Source organism: Diadema antillarum, unplaced genomic scaffold (genome assembly GCF_040938485.1).
Source record: "Diadema antillarum isolate AM-2024a unplaced genomic scaffold, OU_Dant_1.0 seq00000322_RagTag, whole genome shotgun sequence".
NCBI lineage: Eukaryota > Metazoa > Echinodermata > Echinoidea > Diadematoida > Diadematidae > Diadema > Diadema antillarum.
The window spans coordinates 699,165-722,210 of record NW_027271341.1 but is presented as its reverse complement, the minus strand read 5'-3'; the positions used below and the strand labels follow the sequence as shown (position 1 = coordinate 722,210).

The following is a 23,046-nucleotide window of genomic DNA, read 5'->3' as shown; positions in this document are numbered from 1 at the left end:
TAACATGTGTGTCTCTTGTACCATGCTTGTATGCACAGTGCTAGCCTTTTGCAAAAGGCAGCTCGCTATAATTTCAGCACACGCACACAGAGAGCAATGGACTTGCACACACATTGCGCAACGGGCAAGCGCGCTTCGATCCGATCGCTGTGTGCATGCGAGTCCATTGCAAAAGCCTCTCTGCAGCTGCTGCCTTTGCCAAAGGCTTGCTAGCTATCTGTATGCTACCTAGCTACAGTGTAGCTATGCTAGGCCTCGTGAAATGAAGAGCAAACGAACGACATGGATATATGATGCATGCATGCTTCACACATCGTTCATATTTACGGTGACATAGTGTCGATCCTACTCCGTATTTTACAGCTTTTGTCTATGGCCATATTGATACTAGTACATTGATAAGTTTTACGGTATCGGTAATTTAGTAATGATACCTGTACATCGCGTATTCCAGCTACTAGGTTGGCTGTTGGTAGCTTGGTAGACTGACATCGGTAGCATACAGCAGTGCTGTTAGCAGTTACAGCTGTTGTCTATGGCCAGATTGATACATCGTTACTGCACAAGGCCGATGTAAGTTTATCTCGTATTTGCAGCTTTTGTGTGTGTCCAGATTGAAAGATCGCTCATTTATCCGTAAGTTTTAGTGACTGCTTACCTTCCAAACGTTGATGGGCATACATGGCCCCAAGTTTGCCTTATAAAATTGGGTGTACATGACGGATTTTTTTCCGTGATTCGACTGTACCCGTGTATACGACGCACCCCCGATTTTCAACGTTTTCCGACGAAAAAATAGTGCGTCTTATACACGGAACTTTACGGTAATTCTTTCCCTGTTCATCTCCAAGACCCCAGACAGTTCATGACCTCCAAGAATGCGCCAGATATGGGACGCGAGTGAACTGAAGGTATGATATTTGAGATCAGGAAAGTTGTTCAAGCTTATTAAAGTGTAGACTTTGAGAAAGGGAATATTATTCGTCATAAATAATAACTTTCATTCTAAAAGGGCACCACGGCCTCAAGAAAAAGGGCACATTTTTTTTTGGCCGTAACTTTGATTTAAAAAAAAAAGGCATTGCGGCAAACGAGAGGGGCACCGATGGCCATGGCCGTCGGTGGCCGTCAGTTAATTTGAGGCCTGTATTTCATAAGAGGGTTTCTCATTATCTCACTTATAAAGATAGGAATGTTCAAAATATGAATCCCCACCTCAACCAAGTAGGCACCTAACACGTTACTACAGTCCCTTTAACTAAGATCTTCATCCTGCGGATCCTGGAATACCATAGACCAGGTCTAACACTAGTACTTTAGACTTAACGGTATCTAGAAGCTACAGCTAGCAGCTATACCAGTCCAGGAAACCCGCTCATGAGGACCGCTCCCGCGTAAGAGGACTGCCCCGCCTCATGAGGACCGCCCCCACGCCTCATGAGGACCGCCCCCATGCCTCATGAGGCCCGGGGGGAACGCCTCATGAGGCCCCCTATTCACTTCTATTCATCTCACATCTGACGTATAAATTGTCGCAACTTTGCACGGTGATTTTTTGTTACACACACATGTCCACTATCCATGATGAAAAGAAGAAAAAAATCCTGTTTTTTTTTCCAAAAATCGAGTTTTAATCAACCGATGCAGAGCGCCCATTAAAACACGTGTGTTTTAATGGGCGCTCTGCATCGGTTGATTAAAACTCGATTTTTGAAAAAAAAAACAGATAGGATTTTTTCTTCTTTTCATCATGGATAGAATTCTAGTGGACATGTGTGTGTAACAAAAATTCACTGTGCAAAGTTGCGACAATTTATACGTCAGATGTGAGATGAATAGAAGTGAATAGGGGGCCTCATGAGGCATTCCCCCCGGGCCTCATGAGGCATGGGGGTGGTCCTCATGAGGCGTGGGGGCGGTCCTCATGAGGCGGGGCAGTCCTTGTACGCGGGAGCGGTCCTCATGAGCGGGTTTCCCGGACTGATAAATTACAGGTAGATTCTAACAGCCAAGCAGAATGGGAAAAGAGATTAACGACGTTAGGCCCTACTATTGTACTAACGTTTAGAGGTCTATGCACATACTTGACCGAAAGATCGGTCTGTATCTGTCCGTCGGGGAATGTTCCGCGGAGACTGCGTCTGGCTTCACGGATCCCCTCCGTATACAGACCGAAGTCAATGATTGCGGCTCCTGTGTGGAGCAGTCGCGCACAGATCAAACGTTACGATAAACCAAATTTCAGACAGCTTTTTTACATTCAAACAAGTTTGACATGACATGACACATTATGCAGCAATATTTGGGATAAATTTCTCAATTGTGCAATCGAAATACTCACATAAACTCGGTTATAACGCAGACATTTTATCGATATCGCAACATCGCCGTTCGCAAGCTGTAAGTCGCCATTTTGAATCTGTAAGCCAATCACATGCGAGGTACGTGTTTTAGTAAAACAAACACGTATAAACTACCTCGCATGTGATTGGCTAATAGATTCATACTGTATGTTTCTGCAGTTTGAACGTGACGACGCGACAGGCTGTGTTTTACGTTGAAAATTCTACTAAAATTTTGGATTATTCATTAATCTGGTGAGTTTAATGTATTCTTAAAAAGCTAATTTCACTATACAAGCTTAAATTTGCCGACCTAGGGCCGTGAATTAGACGCAATCGAGAAGGGTGAGGTACCTCACCCAACTTTCCATAGAGACAGTGGTTAAGAACATCCACACAGCAATGGGTACTGCAACCTTCCGTCTGTCTACGGAGGACAGCGTTAATGGCAAAATATAAAAAGAGTCCTCCGGACAGACGGATCTTTCTGTCTATGCACATACATGCAAACGGTACACCAACACTCAACAGCATTTTACCTCTAGATGCACTGGCAGCACTTACCGGTACACTGTGCTGTACTGCCACTTGTCTTGACAGGTAAACCGAAAACTGGAACAGAGTGCAGTGCAGTGAGCATGATCAGCCGAACCTTGACCAAAAGATCAGTTTGTATCTGGTCGTCGGGGATATGTTCTGGCTTCACGGATCCCCTCCTATATAGGCCTACCAAAAATAACGTCAAAACACCAACGTTTGTTGTAAATTCTCTTCCGCATGCACTACTCTTCCCTCATTCTTCCGCAGGGATCAGCGGCGGTAGGGCCAGCCAGGGTGTAGAGTGCGGCGCGGCGGATCCACTGCATGGATAAGCCCACCGTGCTGGCTATGCGCTGGAGCCAAAGAGATTTCCTCCTTCCCACCACTGGGGAGAATCTCTTTGGCTGGAGCTTGGTTTCTGTGGCTGGCCTCCAGAGTTCATACATCAGTGGGCTGGCCCCGCACTCTACTGATGACCACAGTATAGAAGCGGATGCAGCGAACTATGAGTTTTGTACACATCACAACATAAACGTCAACAGAGTTCTGTGGTACACATGCACATCACTGCACAATCTGTGGATCTGTAGCGTAGTGTTCTCCTGAGATTGTTGTTGTTCGTTTAGCTCAAGAGGGGGCATTTCATGAAGCACTTTTGTCCGAAACTTTCGCTCTCAGCCAATCAGGTGCAAGGATTTCCGTAGCTTTTAACATTTTGTCAGACGAAATATCTCACAAATCGCTTCATGAAATGCCCCCAGAGCTCTCTGCCGGGTGGCGTGTTTTTTTTTAGACGGCGCAGATTGGGGACCCTAAAAATCTATTGGGGACCCTATCCCTAAACCTAACCCTAATCCTAATCCTAACCCTAACCATCAAACCCTAACCCTAACCCTAACCCTAACCCCAACCCCAACCCTAACCCTAACCCTAACCAAAAACCCTAACCCAACGTTTTTCCCATAGGTTTAACACGCGCCATGCCCCAATCTGTGCTGTCTTTAAAAAAAAAAACGCTGCCGGGTGGGCAATTTACTCCAAAAAATATAATTATTCAAATATACCCTTAAATTCAATTATAAAAACCTACACTACTTCTAATTATTTACAAAAAAACTAATCACATTTATTTTTGATATTTACAAGTGATATATTTACGTAGGAAGGAAAGGGGACAGGGTTTCGGAAATGATGTCACCTGCCTACCTGCACCGAAATGCAGGGATACGCCGTTCCTGAGGCCTAACACTAGCGCCTACATGTATAGCCTATGCATGCTCACAACTTGCTGTGCTAATAAGGATCGTATCAGTCAGCTAATGTCAGTGAGCTGAGCACAACCAAAAAAGCAAGTTATCAGCTAGGAAAATGGCGAGTGCAATACCTTTTGCCAACCCCCTTGACGATGATCTGGAAGACGACGAGGAAGTTGGAACTACTGATCTGAGGCAAATTGGGAAAACACCGTCCCAGAGACTTTCTCATTTTTCTGGGCCTGGTAAGGGCAATACTAATGAGTAATTTTAATAGCAAGGCCAAGGGCAAGGCATAGCTAGTCTATAGGCAGGTGTTAGAATGCCAAATTTATCATGAAAATGTTAATTTTACTAGAACTCTAGAATCTACGTGTAATACAATAGTTAATACTAGTCTATACCTATTGATTTAATAAAACACAAATTTGACTACCAGTGACAATAAAAAATACTTGTAGAACTATTTGTTTTGCGCAGAGATTTTTTGTCTTTATCCTCACTAACGTTACTAGTCTATAGTTCATATGAAATTTCTAATGTTTTTACTGCAGCATCAACAGCCTAAAATAAATTACTGAAAGATTGTCTAATATGCATTTGAAATGTCAAATTTAGAGGATGCAAATCCATGTGGATGATCATCAGATGTGGATGATGATCATCCACATTGATTTGTGCCCTCTAAATTTGACATTTCAAATGAATGTAGGAGGCAATGTTTCAGTAAATTCTGAAGCTTTGTAAATCATGAAATTTTTGGCAACATCCATCTGAACTTCAGGCATGAAAAGCTCCTAAGATTCAGCAAAAACAACTCAACAGATCAGAGATAAAGTTCCTTCAAATTCTGAGAAGTAGCGCGCACTTTTGCTGGGCGTGAGACCACAAGGAGCTCAGCTTTGCTTAGAACGTGGTAGGGTCCATGCTTTGTGAGATTGTCACAATCGTGTTGTCACTGAGTATCAGGAAGTTCTCACAAACTCCAGGATCACCCCTTCCTGCCAACTCCAACATGTTGCTCCCCAACGTGCATCGTGAATGCATGGCGTCTCGTTGTCACCGTCAGTAACCGAGGCTACTTTGCATTTGTCTTAGAATATTTATTCATTTCTTGTCATGACATGACTGTAGTAATCTTTTTGCATGACTATGTGAAAATTTTGGATGCTCAGCTAGTCTTTGTGATGTTTTTCTTTCAGTCCAAAAGGAAGACAAAATACTGTATACGCTATAATTTTCGCGTACATAAATTTTCGCGAATTGCCGCTGTCACACATTTTCGCGAGTGGTTAAATTCGCGATTGGGGGACCAGAGAAAATATGAAGTGGCAAAGAAAGTGTGAATTTTCAACTTACTAGCAAATAAGAATGATACTAGTTATACACTGCATGAAAAAAACTTACCAAACTCTGCGAACTAGTAAGTTAGAATTCAACATTTTTGAAGTGGTTAAGTCCATCACGCTAGATTTCTGACGAGTGGTCCCCTTGCGATAATGGATTGGCTCTCTACAGTATTCGTAAGTAGACGTGGACGTGCGTAAACAAGCTTAGCCAGTATGGTCTGTTCGGTAAGCCGTGACATGGTATACTAACTAGTACTGAAATGTTCGTATCATCAAGGCAAGGGATTCATTTTGGAAGGTAATATTTTTGTGTGTTGTTAATTTCACGAATAGCTCCCGACTCGCGAAATTCGCGAAAATAAAACCCCCGCGAAATATAAAGCGTATACAGTAGTATCATGACGTTTGCAATTGTTCAAAAGGTCTGCTTTTGACAACTCACAGACTAATCACCCCTGTTACCAGGCCCTCCAATCAAGCAATTTACACGCGTGCGCAAATTCCTTTGCCATGTGGTTTTGCCAGCCAGCTGTGAGAATGTGCTTTGAAGTTACATGGCAGCCTGGCGTGGCTGGCATGAATGGGTGTCGAGTTTCAATCAAAATCTACTGTTGTTTTATTCTTGTATTATGTGGTTTCACCTGACAGAAACACAGAAATTAGAAAGGTGTAGGGAAGAAGTTTTTGTTGTGTGTTGCTATGTGTGGGTGTGTGTGTGTTTTTTTTTTTTTCTCGTTTTTTTTTCTTTTTTTATGGGAGCAGGCCAGGGTGGGGAAAGATTAGTAACCGGAGGGCCATACCCCAAAAAGTCGCTTACTTAACGAGTGAGTTGCACTCTCTCTACAAACTAAGTAGACCATGCTTATTTTCAAGTTTTTATTGTAACAAACAACATTCCACTGGTCTACCTCAAAAAATTTGTTGCGAAAGCCTCCAAATCCAAGATGGCGTCCAAGATGGCCGCCATACTTACTAAATTTGTTATTTGAAAGATAGAATTTGATTGAAACATCAGACTTCAACAAATTTGATGTCATATGAAAGAGAACAAACTTTTCTACAAGTTGATACCATTTTTGTGGGTTATTGTGATAATTGGATTGAGATTTTAAGGAAAAAACACTCATTTTTTGATATTTTTCTGAAAAAAGGAAAATCATGAAAATGCTTGATTCAGCATAAATCACAGAAAAACTGAAGGATTATCTTGAAACGTTTCAAGAATTTTGTTTGACATATAATTAATATTTGGAGAAAATTAGGGGTCAGCATCATTTTCGGTTCAGGAGTTATAATGTCTCAAACTTGAAAACTCACTATGTAAAAATGGCCACTTTAGTTGTGACAAGACCATGTTGGTCGTAAAAAAAGCTTGCGCGCGCCAAGACTACTACACGCACCACTGGCACTGGCGCTTGTAGCAGTGCCAGTGGTGCGTGTAGTAGTCTTGGCAAACGCAGACTTTTTCTTTGACAAACAAGGCTTTGTGCCTAAAACTAACTTTTCATACCAAGTGGTAGCTCAGGTGACGCTGATTGCTATTATTTCAAAGTAGATTGTTCTGAAGCAGATGAGATGAAGCAAAAAATATCTTTCAAATAGAGGTTTAAGCTCGAAACACTAACCTTGCTATAGAAAGTTTAAAACAAAATTTGAATCAATCACTCTAAAAATTCAAATTGGAGGCCATCAAAGCTGACATAGTGTATTGCGCCTAAAGTAAATGTATCATTTCGATTTTGATACAATTTTGTCTGTTTTGCTGTCTATTTATCCGGTTTTTATATATTCTGAACATTTTAATGGTATTTCAAACCATCTTAGGTTTTTATGGAGACATTTTTCAGAATGCACCATGAATATTTCTCTAAAAAGTAAAAAAAAAAATAAAATTAAGAATGTTTATGAAAACCATGCAGAAACTAACATCTTTCCCATAATATAATCAATATTTGGAGAAAATTGTGGGTCGGTATTGTATTTGGTTCTGGAGTTATAATGTCTAAAACTTGAAATCCAATTTAACATAATATATATTTGCACGCATCTGTTCCCAAAGACGTCACAGAGGGTCAAATCCAAGATCGTCCTTATTTTTCGAGTTCCACTCTCTCTATAAACAAGACCATACATAATAATAAGTATACTAAGCAATGTTCCGTAAGTACACTTCAGTAGATTTGTTGCAAAAACCTCCAAAGTACAGATGCGGTCCAATAGGGCCGCCATTTTTATTGAATTTAACATTTCAAACATAAAATTTGATAGAGACATTGGATTGCAACAAATTTGATGTCATATGAAGGAGAGCAAAACTTCCTAAAAGTTGATACCGTTTTAGCTGTGTATTGTGATAAATTGGGGGGGGGGGGGGTTGCTGTTTGCTTCTTTTTTTTTTGGGGGGGGGATACATATTTTTAAATTGTTTTGAAAAAAGGAAGAAATGTAAAAATGCATGATTTAATATTTATAAAAGAAGAACTGAAGAATTGTTTTGAAACCTGCGATTGAGATTGAGATTTACCGAGATTGAGACATAATTCATATTTCTGGAATTATAGGCAATATCATACACTGTTGACAAGTTAACATCTAAAACTTGAAAAAATTATATTTATGCATTATAAATTTTGCATACAATGTGTTTACATGGTCACATGTAATATTGTTATGGTCTAGTGACTTGCAAGTACCTGCAAACTAACTTTTCATGCCAAGTGGTAGGTGACGCTGGTCACTATTACTGTAGCATTTCATCATAGTAGATTGTTCTGAGGCAGATAAGATTGAACAGAAAGTATTTTCCAAAAAGAGATAGGAGCTTGGAATTTGGCACAAATTTTGCCAATGTGTACTATTTAGCGATAAAAATAGTATCCACACAAAATTCAAGATGGCGGTAATTAATCGAGGTTGTCGTTCAAGGCATTATTTACCATTAGCACGTGATTAGTGCACGTAAAACAAAAACCCAGCTTTACTTAATTCCTCAAACTAGTTCTAAACTGTGAGTTAGGGATAGAACAACTAATGCACAAACTTAAATCAGTATAATCAATGCTAAATATTGTTAGTATACTAAATAGATCTGATAAGAATGTCTTTTTATATATAGCTAGATTGTTAACAGTTATCATGGTTATGGTTTCTTGAAAAGAAATGGTGTTATCTCCGTATGTTTTAGGCTTTATTATATTTTTTTTTTACATGGTAGAATGTTTTGTGATACAACTAACCTGCACATATAAATCGAATGTGATATCTCTCCCAATGATAAACAATACCTTTAGTGTTTTGCGTGAAAGTTAAATCTCAACTTATAACTTATAATTTGATATATTTTGTTCAATCTTCCTATATTGCTGTCTATTACATGTTTCTATACATCCGAACGATATTGTACTAGTGTAAACCATATTGAGGGTCTTTTTTTTTTTGGGGGGGGGGGGGTGGAGCTCATTCCAGTGTTTGGGTAAGGCCCAATCTTTGATAAAAAAGAAATGCTTCTGTATCCAAGATATGCTTTTTTACTTGTATGTTACTCTGCTATTGTAGAAATGTGAATGATGATGGTATAATATGTGTAATAATGTCTGATCCGCAGATGTCCTTGAAAGCCCTTCTGATCCGAACCCCTCCCCCCCCCCCAAAAAAAAAAAAAAAAATCTGACATGGCGGCAATTTCTCAACTTTGCTCTTAAATGTGTTGTGAGAAATTACTTTTTCAGTATATCATTCGAATAAAATTGTCCAAATTGATTATTCGTGCTGTATATTCACATTTACAAATAAACATGCTGAAACTGTATTTACTGTTATCAGATTTTTCTTACATTGTTTTGAGGCTGATTTCTCGTGGGTTATAGTGTCACAATTGATCTGAACTTATGCCATTGGTAGATGCTTTCCCGTAATATAGATATCAGGATCACTCGAGAGTGAAAATTTTCATTTTCATTCATTTTAGAGTGACCTCGGGGATCACTCGAAGTGTGACGAGTGATCCCTAAGGCAGGGCTCAACACTAACGGTGGTCCGGTGGCCCAGGGCCACCAAAAACGCACGTCGGGCCACCAAAATGTCAGAAATGAAGAATTTGGTGGCCTGATCGGGCCACCGAAAAAGGTCGGATATTTGCCTTTGGGCCACCAAAAATAAAAGTTAGTGTGGGGCCCTGCCTAAGGTCACTCTAAAATGAGTGAAAATGAACATTTTCACTCAAAAATCACTCCAATTTCACTCTAAATTCACCGTTTTCTGTTATTCACTCCTCACATCAAAAGTAAAAACTTCTACTCGATTTGTTTTAAAAATGTGTCCATAAAAACCTAAGACGGTTTAAGATAGCGCAACAGACAAAATTGTATCAAAATTGAAATAATACATTTAATTTGGCGCAATGCACTATGTCAACTTTGATGGCTGTCATCTTGATTTTTTTTTTTTGAGCGGTTGATCTAAATTCTGTCTTAAACTATTTATAACAAGATTGGTGCCAAGTTTCAAGCTACTACCTCTATTTGACACTTTTTTTTTTTGGTTTCATCTCATCTGCTTCAGAACAATCTACTTTGAAATAATAGCGATCAGTATCACCTGAGCTACCACTTGGTATGAAAATTTAGTTTGCAGGTACAAACCCTTGTTTGTCAAAGAAAAAGTCTGCATTTGCCAAGACTACTACACGCACCACTGGCACTGCTACAATCGCCAGTGCAAGTAGTGCGTGTAGTAGTCTTGGCGCGCGCAAGCTTTTTTATGACCAACAAGGTCTTGGTCACAACTAAAGTGGCCATTTTTACGTAGTGAGTTTTCAAGTTTGAGACATTATAACTCCCGAACCGAAAATGGTACTGACCCCTAATTTTCTCCAAATATTAATTATATGTCAAACAAAATTCTTGAAACGTTTCAAGATAATTCTTTAGTCTTTCTCTGATTTATGCTGAATCAAGCATTTTCATGATTTTCCTTTTTTCAGAAAAATATCAAAAAATGAGTGTTTTTTCTTAAAATCTCAATCCAATTATCACAATAACCCACAAAAATGGTATCAACTTGTAGAAAATTTTATTCTCTTTGATATGACATCACATTTGATGAAATCTGATGTTTCTATCGAATTCTATCATTTAAATAACAAATTCAGTAAATATGGCGGCCATCTTGGACGCCATCTTGGATTTGGAGGCTTTCGCAACAAAATTTTTGAGGTAGACCAGTGGAATGTTGTTTGTTACAATAAAAACTTGAAAATAAGCATGGTCTACTTAGTTTGTAGAGAGAGTGCAACTCGACCTCTGTTTTTAGCTTTTGGCCCCCCGGTTATAGAGTGAAGTGAGTACTATAGTACATGATGAAAGGAGTCGGGTAAAGGGGAGGTGGAATAACCAATCAGAAGCATTTTGGAATATTAAAGTACCATTATGTGAAAGAAAAATGCAAGTAATTCATGCAGTCATTGCATGAATTGTATTTCCCCTCCCATTGCCAATGGGAGGGGAAATACAACGGACCATGCATGGAAAGCTAAACACATGCATGCACATAGTGACACACACGCATGCACATGTATTGTATACTTGCCACAACTCGAAATCATCACTCAATTGTGGCAAACCATCCTTGACATTATTTGATATCTTTTCGGTCGCACCCGACCGAAAAGGGAAAAGGGAAAATATCCTGAATCTACCCCCCCCCCCAGCAGACATTTATTTTATTATCGTACGGAGTTGAATACTGTTGTTATTCATTTCCGAACGTCAAAGCAAACATCAAACATTAATTTTACCATCAAAGGCAGCTAAATGTTACTGTTATTCATTTTGAAATTTAAAAGCAAACATCCGACAGTTATTTTAGCATCGTATGGAGCAGAATATTCCTGCTATTCACTTCCGAACGTAAAAGCAATCATCTGACATTTAATTTAGCATCTTCCGGAGCCGAATGTTATTGCTATTCACTTTCGAAAGTAAAAGCAAATATCCGACATTTGTCTCATCACCGTACGAAGTTGATTATTATTGTTATTCATTTCCGAACGTCAAAGGGATCATTCGACATTTACTTTAGCATCTTCTGGAGCTGAATGTTATTGTTATTTACTTTTGAACGTAAAAGTAAACATCCGGCATTTATCTTATCATCGTATGGAGTTGAATATCATTATTATTCATTTCTGTACGTCAAAGCAAACATTCCACTTTTATATCAGCATCTTCCAGAGCCATATTTTATCCTTATTCATTTCCGAACACAAAATCAAATATCTGACATTAATTTCAGCACTGTACGGAGCTGAATGTTGCCGTTATTCATTTCCAAAAGTATAAGCAAACATCCGACATTTATTTTAGTATCATACGGAGTCGAATATTACCGTTTTTCATTTAAAAAATGAAGAGCAAACATCTGACATTTATTTTAGCATCTTACAGAGCCGATTGTTTCTGCTGTTCATTTCCAAGACTAAAGGCAAACATCCGGCTTTTTTGGTGGCCCGGCGTGCGTTTTTGGTGGCCCTGGTCGCAAATTAACCATTCGCGAAATCGTCAGGAAGTCTCGATTCGATTCGTGAAAAGATTCCACTATTAAAATATAAGGCATAGATCGCTACACTCAGCAGGGCCAAGGCTGAGTTTCAATGCTGCCTATGCCTATGATGCAAAAGGCTACGTCCATCCTTCTTTAAAACCAAAATCTTGCGTGAGTTCTTGCATTACCTATCGTTAATGTTAACAAAACATCGTTAATTTGCTTTAGGGATCGTTACTTACCGTTACTTACCATTACTAACGATTCAGGTGAAACCGCTTGCGTTAATGAAACGTTAATGTTAACGCAAAGTTTCTTTTGGTATTTACTGTAGTAGCGCTCGGATCACCCTGCAGAGCCGTCCGCCAGAAGGCTCTTGCCTGATGACGTCACGCACTGGATATGTAATCTCCGAGTGTCTACATGTTCCGTAGGTATCATACGGAGAAGACCGGGAAATTGTTTGAAGTATGTCTTCACAGCCTGATAAATTCATTATTTCAGTCTCTGGGTACATTTCTTCCACATCTACATGTAGATCATTGCATTCGCTTCCAGTTGAACCTCTTAAATCATAATATTTATGACTGCTAATGTTGCATAAAGGTGATTTATTTCACCATTGAGTGTTGCGTTTGGTGCTCATTTCGGCTCTGTTCCTTCAAGAAGTAGGTCTGGTAGTCGCATGCCGCGACTCTCACCTGCTCAGCAGCATGCAGTGCGCTGACTGGTGTATGTATGTATGCGTGTGTGTAGAGTTGTGGGCATTTGTTTACTTTGTGTGTGTCTTCAGGATTTGTGATTGTGTGTGTGTGTGTGTGTGTGTGTGTGTGCCTACCGATTGCGTAAGCATAAACTCATTACATTGGTACCTTATGCAGCAAAGGAATGAAGTTTCCCACCGTACCATCGATCATTCAGGGATTCCAAGTACATGTAGTTCTGCTGCCGAACTGTCAGCTCTTATTGCAGTGTTAAAGTTGTGCGACCTTCGTATGTGTAAACATGTTATTTCAGGCCCCGAGGCTCGCCTCATCCAACCTGCTCCCTTTTGTGACCTGATGTGCTTTTCTTTTCTTCTGTCTCTTTTGAACTAGCTCCTTTTGCTTTCCCATGTTCGATCACACTTTTGAGAGTGTTGTAAGAGTGTTTTTACGTAGGACCTAATTACGTGATTTGCTGCAATTGAAAGGTGAGTGTTTGTTTTCGTGCTGCATGATTACTGACTGTGATGATGCGCGATGTGCACGAAAAGTACATTCAAACCTGTATCCCGTGTATTTGTTTTCGTGTTGCTTTGTCTTTGATGCAAACTTCGCGTTATTTTTGTTTCATTTTTTTTTTTGGGGGGGGGGATGGGGATGGTTTCTCTATTTCCATGTACTCCATATCTTCTCCTTTACATTATGAATAATATATTGTTCTTTTGCATTTTTCTTTTCTTTTCTCACCATGCAGTTCGTCTGCTATCTCAATTCATTTCTTTGTAGAGAGGTGGTGTGCTTTTTCTCTTTACATGGTCAAGAAATAATATTTTAGTAGGCCTACTCGTATCCTATAAACCTATGTACAGTACAGCTGGGTGCTGGTTGACTGAAAGATCGGTCTGTATCTCTTGTCCATGTATTCCGTAGAGACTGCGTCTGGCTTCATGGAATCCTTTTATACCAGGGACAACAATGATAAGAAGAATTAATCTAGGCCGACAAATTTTTCTGTCAAGGGTGCTAGTACTGATATGAAGTGTGATCATTTTACTGAGGTGTTCAGTTCAAATGTAAATGGTAATGATGTCTGAACCTTCTGTAATATAAGCATGCACTTTACGTGAGTAACATACAAATGTCTATAAGTAATGTATAAATTGATATAAGTTTTGTAGTTGTGTTGTGGTTCCCCACTTTGATGGCGAGGCTCCGTCTGTCTCACGCTGTGCAAAGCACAGCGTCTGGTCGGGCTACCTTCTACATACTTCATTGCAGCAAACAAAGATCACATCCACTTCTTATATTTTGAAGCAAGTCAGGCCGAAATGTTGGGAGTGCTTCACATTGTATTGCATTCCGGTTCGGATCAGAACAAAAACAAACGGCGGTAGAGGGGTGGAGGTGGGGTACTAGTATAGGTAAAACGCGTATGGACCGTTATCTTGATGGCAGTTCTTGGAAGAGAGATGGAATGGCTAGAAGCTAGTCTAATGTAAAGAGCCCCCTATAGGACCTAAGGCAAATGCCGGAGTTCGATATTTCTATCATTGGCCTAAACACTACTGTCGACTCATGTACTTGAAACTTTCACTTTTTTAGAAAAACTAAATTACATGTCTTAAAAAAAAAATCTAGAGATTTTTCTCGTACGCCAAGGCAAGTTTATTAAAAAGGAGCTGTCACATTCGCATCCTGTATCAATCCAGTAGGTACAGTTTATGGAGAATGTTCTGGTTAGGGGGGCCCACTCCCAGCTAGACAACGTACCAGCACAATCGTGTGATCAGAACCTCTCTTGTGCAATCTTAACATGCTTAGAAAAACTGCACGTCAATGCTAAAAATTTAAACTCTTTAATGAAATCAGGCCTACTCTGATCAAAGAGTCTATCATGTTTTTTTTTCCTCCTCGTAAAGCATCAAGACAATCACCGCGCAGATTGATATTGCCTACATGAGATCGCGAGCTGCCTGAGCTGCAGCACATATCACAGTTGAATATGTCCAAAAATGTCCCCTTATTTTATATTTTGTCACTTTTTGGAAGTCTGCTCATCATGACACATATCATTACATGTTCAGTTGCCAATCTTTTTCCTTACCTCTTCATGATTTCGCGTAAGAGTGATTATATGACTTGAATAAGCTATGAAGTATTAACATCAAAGACGTAAGAAAATGACTGCTCAGTTGTCGTCTAAATCTCATGATTGTTAGAAATATGAGTAAAAGTAGAATAAAACATGGGTAAAGAAAGGTTCCTCCATTGTTTGTTATATTTTACAAGTTAAAATTGACCCCATTCAAGCTTTCAATAAGAAAATATAAAGCTAGAGAGAGACGTAGTACTTCCATTGACATGCACACAAATTCACCGATCAGAGTTTGCAAATTCAGTTTGCAAATTCAGTTTCGCCTGACGCCACGTCAGGCGAAACGTGCGGCTTTCTTGACGCATTCGGGGTATTCAGGCTATATCAAAACGCTGCATTTCTGTGACCATTTTGCATCTTCTGGAATAGCTCAAGCGACGGAACGTCACCTCTTGTCCTCATTACATTCTATGACTTCTGAGCTTCTCATTGATGTCTAATTGCAAAATTGAGCCTTCGCTTTGAATTTCTATGTTAAAAGTTTTCTTTCTTATGCAATCGTGATCAAGGGGAGGTATTCCACTTTTCACCTCTTGACAATAGAAGGTCCGCTCATAACAACCTCTGCGATATTCATTCAAGCTTAGCACCAGCGGTCTACGCACGACCAATCAGTAACCCGGATGCCACGCACTGACCAATAAGATCACTCCCTTGTTGCCAGGGGCGGAGTCTACCTGCAGCGCTAAATCCAAATCTTCGGACATGTTTCTGTTCCATTGAAAGTTGGAAAATCATGGCCCAGAAAAATGCTAATTTCTTGTCCTTTGATCATTTAGCTTCAAAATTTTGGCAGATGATAAACAAAACCAAGGAGGTTTAAAGACAGCCAATCCCTTTTGCATGCAAATTTTTGAAAAATTGGTGAGAACACTTAGGTATTGAAGAAAACACTATTTGGAAACCTCCTGTAAATTTTGAACTCAAGAGGGTCTTTATTTGTTTAGTTAAATTGACCGTTAAAGATAATAAAAAGTTTTGGTACCTCAAAAGTGTCCTTGAATTTCCTTGCCTTAGTTTGTGTTTCAGGTTAAAGTACCTTTCATATAACTAACACTGTGAGACTTACTCGCCCCAAAGTGCTCTCATGTCTTGGTAATCATGCAATTAACTGCGACCAGCAGCCCCATACGCATAGCGACCAGCAGTCCCATACGCATAGCGTAATCGGGCTTCGCATTGTAGCACTCAGGATCATGACAGATTTAGTATCGCAGGGTAAATGTCAACTTCAAATCCCATAAATTCTTCAATTTGAAGACTTACCAATTAAGTTGAAGTATTGAAAACAGGCTTCGGGCAACGTTTGGTTCTGCCTATAGTCCCTTTCTGTTCGAATTGATGACTGAATGTGACTCGGTCGACAGGACCTTAGGAGAGCTACATACAGTACACTGAATACTAAAGCCAGTGCCTGCGAACACATCATATGCAGTCCGCACACAAATTTCAAATCCATGAACGGATAAGATGTTTGTGTGCGCATGCGCTGGCCATAGTATCCAGTGTATGTAGCTCTCCCAAGGTCCTCTCGACCGAGTCACATTCAGTCATCAATTCGAACAGAAAGGGACTATTGGCAGAACCAAACGTTGTTCGAAGTCTGTTTTCAATACTTCAACTTAATTGGTAAGTCTTCAAATCGAAGAAATTTTTGGATTTTAAGTTGACATTTACCCGCGATACTAAATCTGTCATGATCCTGAATGCTACAATGCGAAGCCCCATTACGCTCTGCGTATGGGGCTGCTGGTCGCAGTTAGCTATGCGTACAATGGGCTGCACGCTGCTGGTCGCAGTCAGTGGTTTCGTACAATATTTATCGACGCTGGTCAGCGTCTGCTCTGGTACGAAACCATTATTGCATGACTACTAAGACATGAGAGCACTTTGGGGCGAGTAATTCTCACAGACAACGTACTTTAACCCGAAACACAAACCAAGACAAGGAAATTCAGGGAAGCTTTTGAGGTACCAAAACTTTTTATTATCTTTAAGATTTGAATAATTTTTGCTAACTTCGCAAAAAGTACAAATCTAAACACTAGTCTAGTTTTACAGACCTGTGTGATGCACTTAGTTGTACATGTAGTTCATGTAAGTGGTGTGTTGTTATTTGCCATTGATAACAAAGTAAGAGAAGCTGGTGAATTCAAATTACCTCCAAACATGCACAAACTCACCTTAGTTATTCAGTAACCTAAATACTTGCATCTGAGCGAGATTCAAGTCCAGTAGAAATGGAATTTTCACCATTTTGTCATTTATCTACTTCTCGGAATAATCTCAATCGCAGCTACTCGTTCAGCGATAACTGCGTTGCACAGGAGCAGACAGCGCAGCACGATGTACAAAACACACGACAGCACAGCTAGCAGTGAGCACCGCGATTGATCTGAATGTAGCTATCTCACAGTGACCACGGCAAGTTCTTCTATGGTGTCTTTAAAAAGAAAATACCATTTCCACCTTGGCCGATTACAAGGAAAAAACAAATTTTAGCTTTTCAACGACAACATAGAAAAAGCCGCTGTGTCGCTACATTTAGACCAATTCGTAATTGTGCTTGTACACCGAGCAGCAATTCCAGCAATAGCGATCAAGATATTCCACGATTTTCTGACATTTGTAAATGCTAAAAGTAGACTTTGGAGACTCAGATGGAAATATTTTAGGTTACTGAAAAACCAGGGTCACTGTGAGATAGCTACATTCAGATCAATCGCGGTGCTCGCTGCTGTGCTGCCGTGTGTTTTGTACCTTTGTACATCGTGCTGCAGCTGTGCCTAGTACACAGAATACGTTACGGTGATCGTTTGGTGCATTATTTGAATTTTAACGGCTAACAACCTTCAAATATCACAGAAATGTTATAGATTTACAATAGTCTTGTCATTCTGGTGGAATATATCACGTTCTGTGCTATTTGGGAAGGAATGCAAAAGGGACAGGCTATCTTTAAGAGATGGAGTTCCAACTGGCTGTAATTATTTAATCAGCTGCCATTTTTGTATTGATGCACAAAAGAATTCCACAGGTGCACTTGTGCCTTTGATGATCAGGGTTCCATGCCGCCGTCTTTTTGAGCAATCTGAAGATTCATTTTAAACTCTAACATTATATCGTCTATATTCTACTTGTTTACTTGTCAAATAGAATGAATGTTCTCTTAATGATAAAGCATATGAAACAAAAGTAAACCCCGTCCAAGATTATGTGCAAAAATGTAAACCTGAGCTGTATGTCGTGAAAATATTTGAAACTGTACTCTCACTACAAAGCCGATCTTATCATCTTTCTGATCACTTCTGACAAATGAAACTGATATGGTGTAATTTTCGAGTATATATGTTAGATTAGTGTAAAGTCATGTAAAAACGAGTAATTTTGATTTTCATTTCATCAATTTTTGTACAATTTTTATTTGCACATCCCTGTGCCTGTACTATTAATGTGCTGCTTGTTTTCTAAGAAGGGATGGCGAAAAGCAATTACCATCATAAAGACATATCTTCCTTTGAGAGTGACGAGTCATGATGCAATGCCACATGAATCAATTGTCTTCCTATCTGTGAGGCAGCTCCAGTGTACAGATAGTACCGTACATACAGTTGAACCTCTCGTATCCGGACAAGTCGGGACCGAGGCTCATCCGGATAAGGGATTTGGCCGGATACGGGAGACTCAATGCTTTATACTGATGTAGCCCATTGTAGTACCACTTGTAGTAATGTGTATACTGCAACCTTTTCATTGTTACATGTGAGAGGACTCAAGCGCATAATCTGTTTATGTTCTTGCGATGATTTGGGGATGTTTGGGGATGTTAAAATGTCTGAAGGTAAGCAATTTGGAAGGAAATTTGATGTAATGTATGTTAATCATGTCGGAAGTAATATGTAATTCATGTGTGTTTGTGTAGGAATTGTAAAAAACAAAAACAAAACAAAAACAAATCACGGCGAGAATGCGTCCGGATAATAGAGAGATCCGGATAAAGGGAGGCCGGATAAGAGAGGTTCAACTGTACTTCAAATATTTCAGAGTGGCGGCATGAAACATGGGATCAAAGGGAATGAGACTGTTGTTACTCCATTTCTCAAACCTCTTTGACAAAACATTATATTACAACTATGCAAATGACAGAAATTTGATGGTTTTGGAGGCATTATGTTTTCGGGTTGTCCGTCCATCTGTAATCGAATTTGTGGACAGCGTAACTAAAAAACTATTTCCCCATATCTATGCAATGCCCGAAGGTATTTTCTTGAAACCTACAATTGTAGTGTATACGTACTATAGACCTATTAGGAGAATAATGCATTATGGTGGAGGCATACCAGTTGCCATATGTAGCGACATTTCTAGTTGATATTTGCATTATGGAAAATGTATCCACACCCGTAATGAAATATCATCAAAGCAATTTGCAAGAAATCTCCAAATAAGAGATACTTTTGTTATGTGATAATGACATCGAGTCTTGAAACATATATGGTTAAAAAATGCACTGACGGATATTTTTCATGCAAAATTTGCATAGTGTACAATGTACATGTAGTTATACCACATATGAAGTATCATCAAAGCAATATTTGAGAAATGTCTGATTTGAGATATTTTGATAAGACATCCAAATCATGACTTTTTTTTTTTTTGCAAGAAAATGGATAGACAGAAAGCTTTCATCTTTGCATTGTGGCAAAGTATCATTTAATGTAATTTGATCTTGTGTAAAACAATCAAAACATGATCAATACAATGTATGAGTAATCTCAGACTATACACGTGCATTGTGAAAAACAAAAATACAGTTGAACCTCTCGTATCCGGACAAGTCGGGACCGGGGCTCATCCGGATAAGGGATTTGGCCGGATACGGGAGACTCAATGCTTTATACATGTACATAATATACATACCCCACACATGTACAGTAGCCCATTGTAATACCACATGTAGTAATGTGTACACTGCAACCTTTTCATTGTTACACTCAGTAACAGACCCCAAAATAGAGATTCGTATTTGCAAGAATGAAATCATTTTCTTTTATAAATTCTTGGGATTATTTACCTAAATAACTATTAAGAAATGTATCAAGTATATGTAATTCATGTGTGTTTGTGTAGGAGTTCTCAAGGAGTTGGGAATCCCCCTTTCCTCCCGTAATTGTTTTTAAAAAAAAATCACGGCGAGATTGCGTCCGTATAATAGAGAGATCCGGATAAAGGGAGGCCGGATAAGAGAGGTTCAACTGTGCACAGATTTTTTTTTTCACATTCGCATTTTGTACAACTTAATCATAGATACCCCATATTATGACACATGATCAAACTGCATGCAGCGCTATGTACAGAAATCTCTTCCTGTGCATGCACCGCCAGCTACCTCTGAAGATTGCACAGCTCACATACTGTCTTCGCTGACGCCACAGGATCGATTCCAGAAAATGCGCCAGACACGTGTTTAATCTGCGGGCATTTTATGAGCATAATACGGGTATTTTACTGACAAGGAACGGTGTTGATACTGCCAACATCCGTGTTGCTGGTCAGTTTTGCGGGCCTAGAGCGAGCTATAGGAGTAAATTGAGTACATGCTGAGGGTCAGTTACTGCCTCTCTGGTGGTTAGTTTAGAGTCGACTGCGGCCAAGATGACATTCTGTTGAACCTCTGCCAAATAAATAAATAGTCCTTTGGAGGGATTCCTTCACTAGGTTGTCAGCCTTCACGAACTACCCACACGTTTTTCCGATTTTGGCCAGGAAGCGCTCTCAAACTGCTGTATGTATGTCATGCTATTTCATGATAATTATGTATACTGTATATAGTGGAAGACAAATGTTTTAGACTAGAGGGTAAGAGTTTATCTTTCGAAGAATTGAAACAGTTTGAAATTTCATTTGTACTTGCAATCCCTCTTTAAACTCATTTGTAGCCTTCACAGAAACCCTACTTTCTCAATTAATGGTTTTAAGAAAAACGACATACAAACCCAAACAGAATGATTATGTTTTACTGTTTCATACCTTGTAATAATGACCAACTGCAAGGGATGCTGATGATAGGTTACCCATGCCTAGGCCTTGCTTGCATGAGTGCAGATGCGCCATCGATCATGAAAGTAGAATGTACATTGGACAAGTCATGATAATTAACATGACATTGTGCAACTTGACATCGTAAACTTTGCTTACAGCCATAAATCATGTCCCAATTTATGGTGATCTTAAGTTAACATTTTATCCCCACTGAAGTTCACTTTCTCACGAACATATGGCTAGAGTCTCAGTTGAGCTGGCTTTTTCTTAGTTATTATCAAGAGCAGGCTAGACACATGTAGTGATAGTGTGTCATTGTGTGTATAATTAGGGTAGAGTGTGTCCAGCTGACAGTTTGATGGTTTGTGCATGGCATCTAGAAATCATAATTAGTCTATACTAGTCTAGATATTAGCTATACTGCAAATTGAGTGTTCACAGCACATTTGATATACAATGTATTAAAACTTAAACCATAGTGCTGTATCGCCTGTCACCACCTCACAATATCCCTTCAGAGTTTATATTTACACATATATTTCAAAAACTTTCTGTGGGAAACAATGAGAATAAATTGGGCTTGTCCTGAAATTTTGTACCCATTAAATTGAAATGCCTAACCAATTATCTGGTTAGTATACGCCATATATGTAGCGAGTCTAAATTTTTGCTAATCGCGATTTCCTGACGATTTCGCGAGTGGTTAAATTCACAATCATGGAGTACTGTACTGAACGGAGAAATTGACGCATACGTCACATTCATATCAGGGATCAGTCATTATTTTCATGTGTCTTTAATTTCACAACTAGCACCTGACTTGCTAAATTCACAAAAATAAAAACCTTGCCAAATATTCAGCATTATGCCTAGCCGAGAAAGTAAACCGACTCACATCCTCGTCCCCTCACGCCCCAATTTTCATCATGGGCAACTTTAACCAGTGTTGCTTGAATAATATTTTACCAACATATGAGCAACACATTGCTATTTCAACAAGGAATGATAATATACTGTATAATTCAGATTCAAATTCAGATTCAGATTCAGATTCATTTATTGTCCATATAGGAAATTCTTCTTGTTGGCATATGGGTGTACACATAGGAATATATGCATACATACATACATACATACGTACATTCATGTACATGTACACATATGAATAAATACAATTTTCAATACACAATCATAAATGCATGATTTATACTCACAATACAGTAAACACATACATCAATACTGGATACATACAGGTGAAGCTGTTATTTTCGCGAGGGTTTTATTTTCGCGAATTTCGCGAGCTTTGGGCTGATCGCGAAATTAAAGACACACGAAAATATTACCCCGTCATACCTTATGTACAAATTGATGACAAAATGCATCCAACGCTGGCCGGACCAGAACGCGGCTGTTACACCGGCCAGTACGTACACATACTACTAGTATTACTAGTATGCTAATTAATCCACTAAGTACTGCACTGTTACGTAGTAATCATGCCTTGGTAATTTGTGTACTGTATGTGCTTTTCGCCAGCTTTTGGGCAATTCCATTAAGCCACAGTGAGGAAATTGGCCTCTTCCGAGAGATAAACACTTCTCTTCAAAGTAAGCCTACTAGAAGTACTGTACTAGTACAGGGCCTCAATCTTACAAATACGGTATACGCTCACTGTGATTGAAGTGTGCTTCCCTGTCTTATCATGGACTCGCCCTACATGTCACGCTAGCACGGTCAATTCCTTTTTTGTTCAGCAGGTGTATTACCCATTTCAGTTTGATGGGCATACCCGATTGTGTGGCTCTTCCATACATGTGGTTAACATTGTGTGTGTCTACTCTGATAGCCAGGAAATTGATCATTGAGACTGCAAGATGTGTGCAAATCCGATGGGTGCGGCGCGGGTGTGTGTGTGTGTTCGTCAGACGAGTTTCTGAGGGAAAATCGTGACATTCATAAACACCGGCTTGACGTGGTTGGGTGAGGCCTAGGGATGCATGTAAAACTTTCGTTTGCGCTAGCGCAGCTCTGAAACTTTGTAGTCTACATCTATTTGTTGCAACATTTAGTAGGTACTTGTGAATGCTGTGTGTGAGTGTTTCACTGCAAGTTCCCGTAATT

At 39.4% G+C, this 23,046-nt stretch overlaps 2 protein-coding genes across 2 annotated transcripts in view; one reads left to right on the top strand and one right to left on the bottom strand.

The window, feature by feature from the left end:
* The window catches only part of LOC139730614 (alpha-N-acetylgalactosaminide alpha-2,6-sialyltransferase 2-like), a 166,521-nt gene extending 163,053 nt beyond the window's left edge, over positions 1-3,468 (bottom strand). The window contains exon 1 of the mRNA XM_071641471.1: positions 2,907-3,468. The gene's annotated coding sequence lies outside the window, so the exon portion shown is untranslated. The remainder of the gene's footprint in view (positions 1-2,906) is intronic.
* A 728-nt stretch (positions 3,469-4,196) lies between these two features.
* Positions 4,197-23,046, top strand: part of LOC139730618 (6-phosphofructo-2-kinase/fructose-2,6-bisphosphatase-like) — a 148,974-nt gene continuing 130,124 nt past the window's right edge. The window contains exon 1 of the mRNA XM_071641474.1: positions 4,197-4,380. Coding sequence (XP_071497575.1) covers positions 4,251-4,380 — 130 coding nt within the window. The 5' untranslated portion in view covers positions 4,197-4,250. The remainder of the gene's footprint in view (positions 4,381-23,046) is intronic.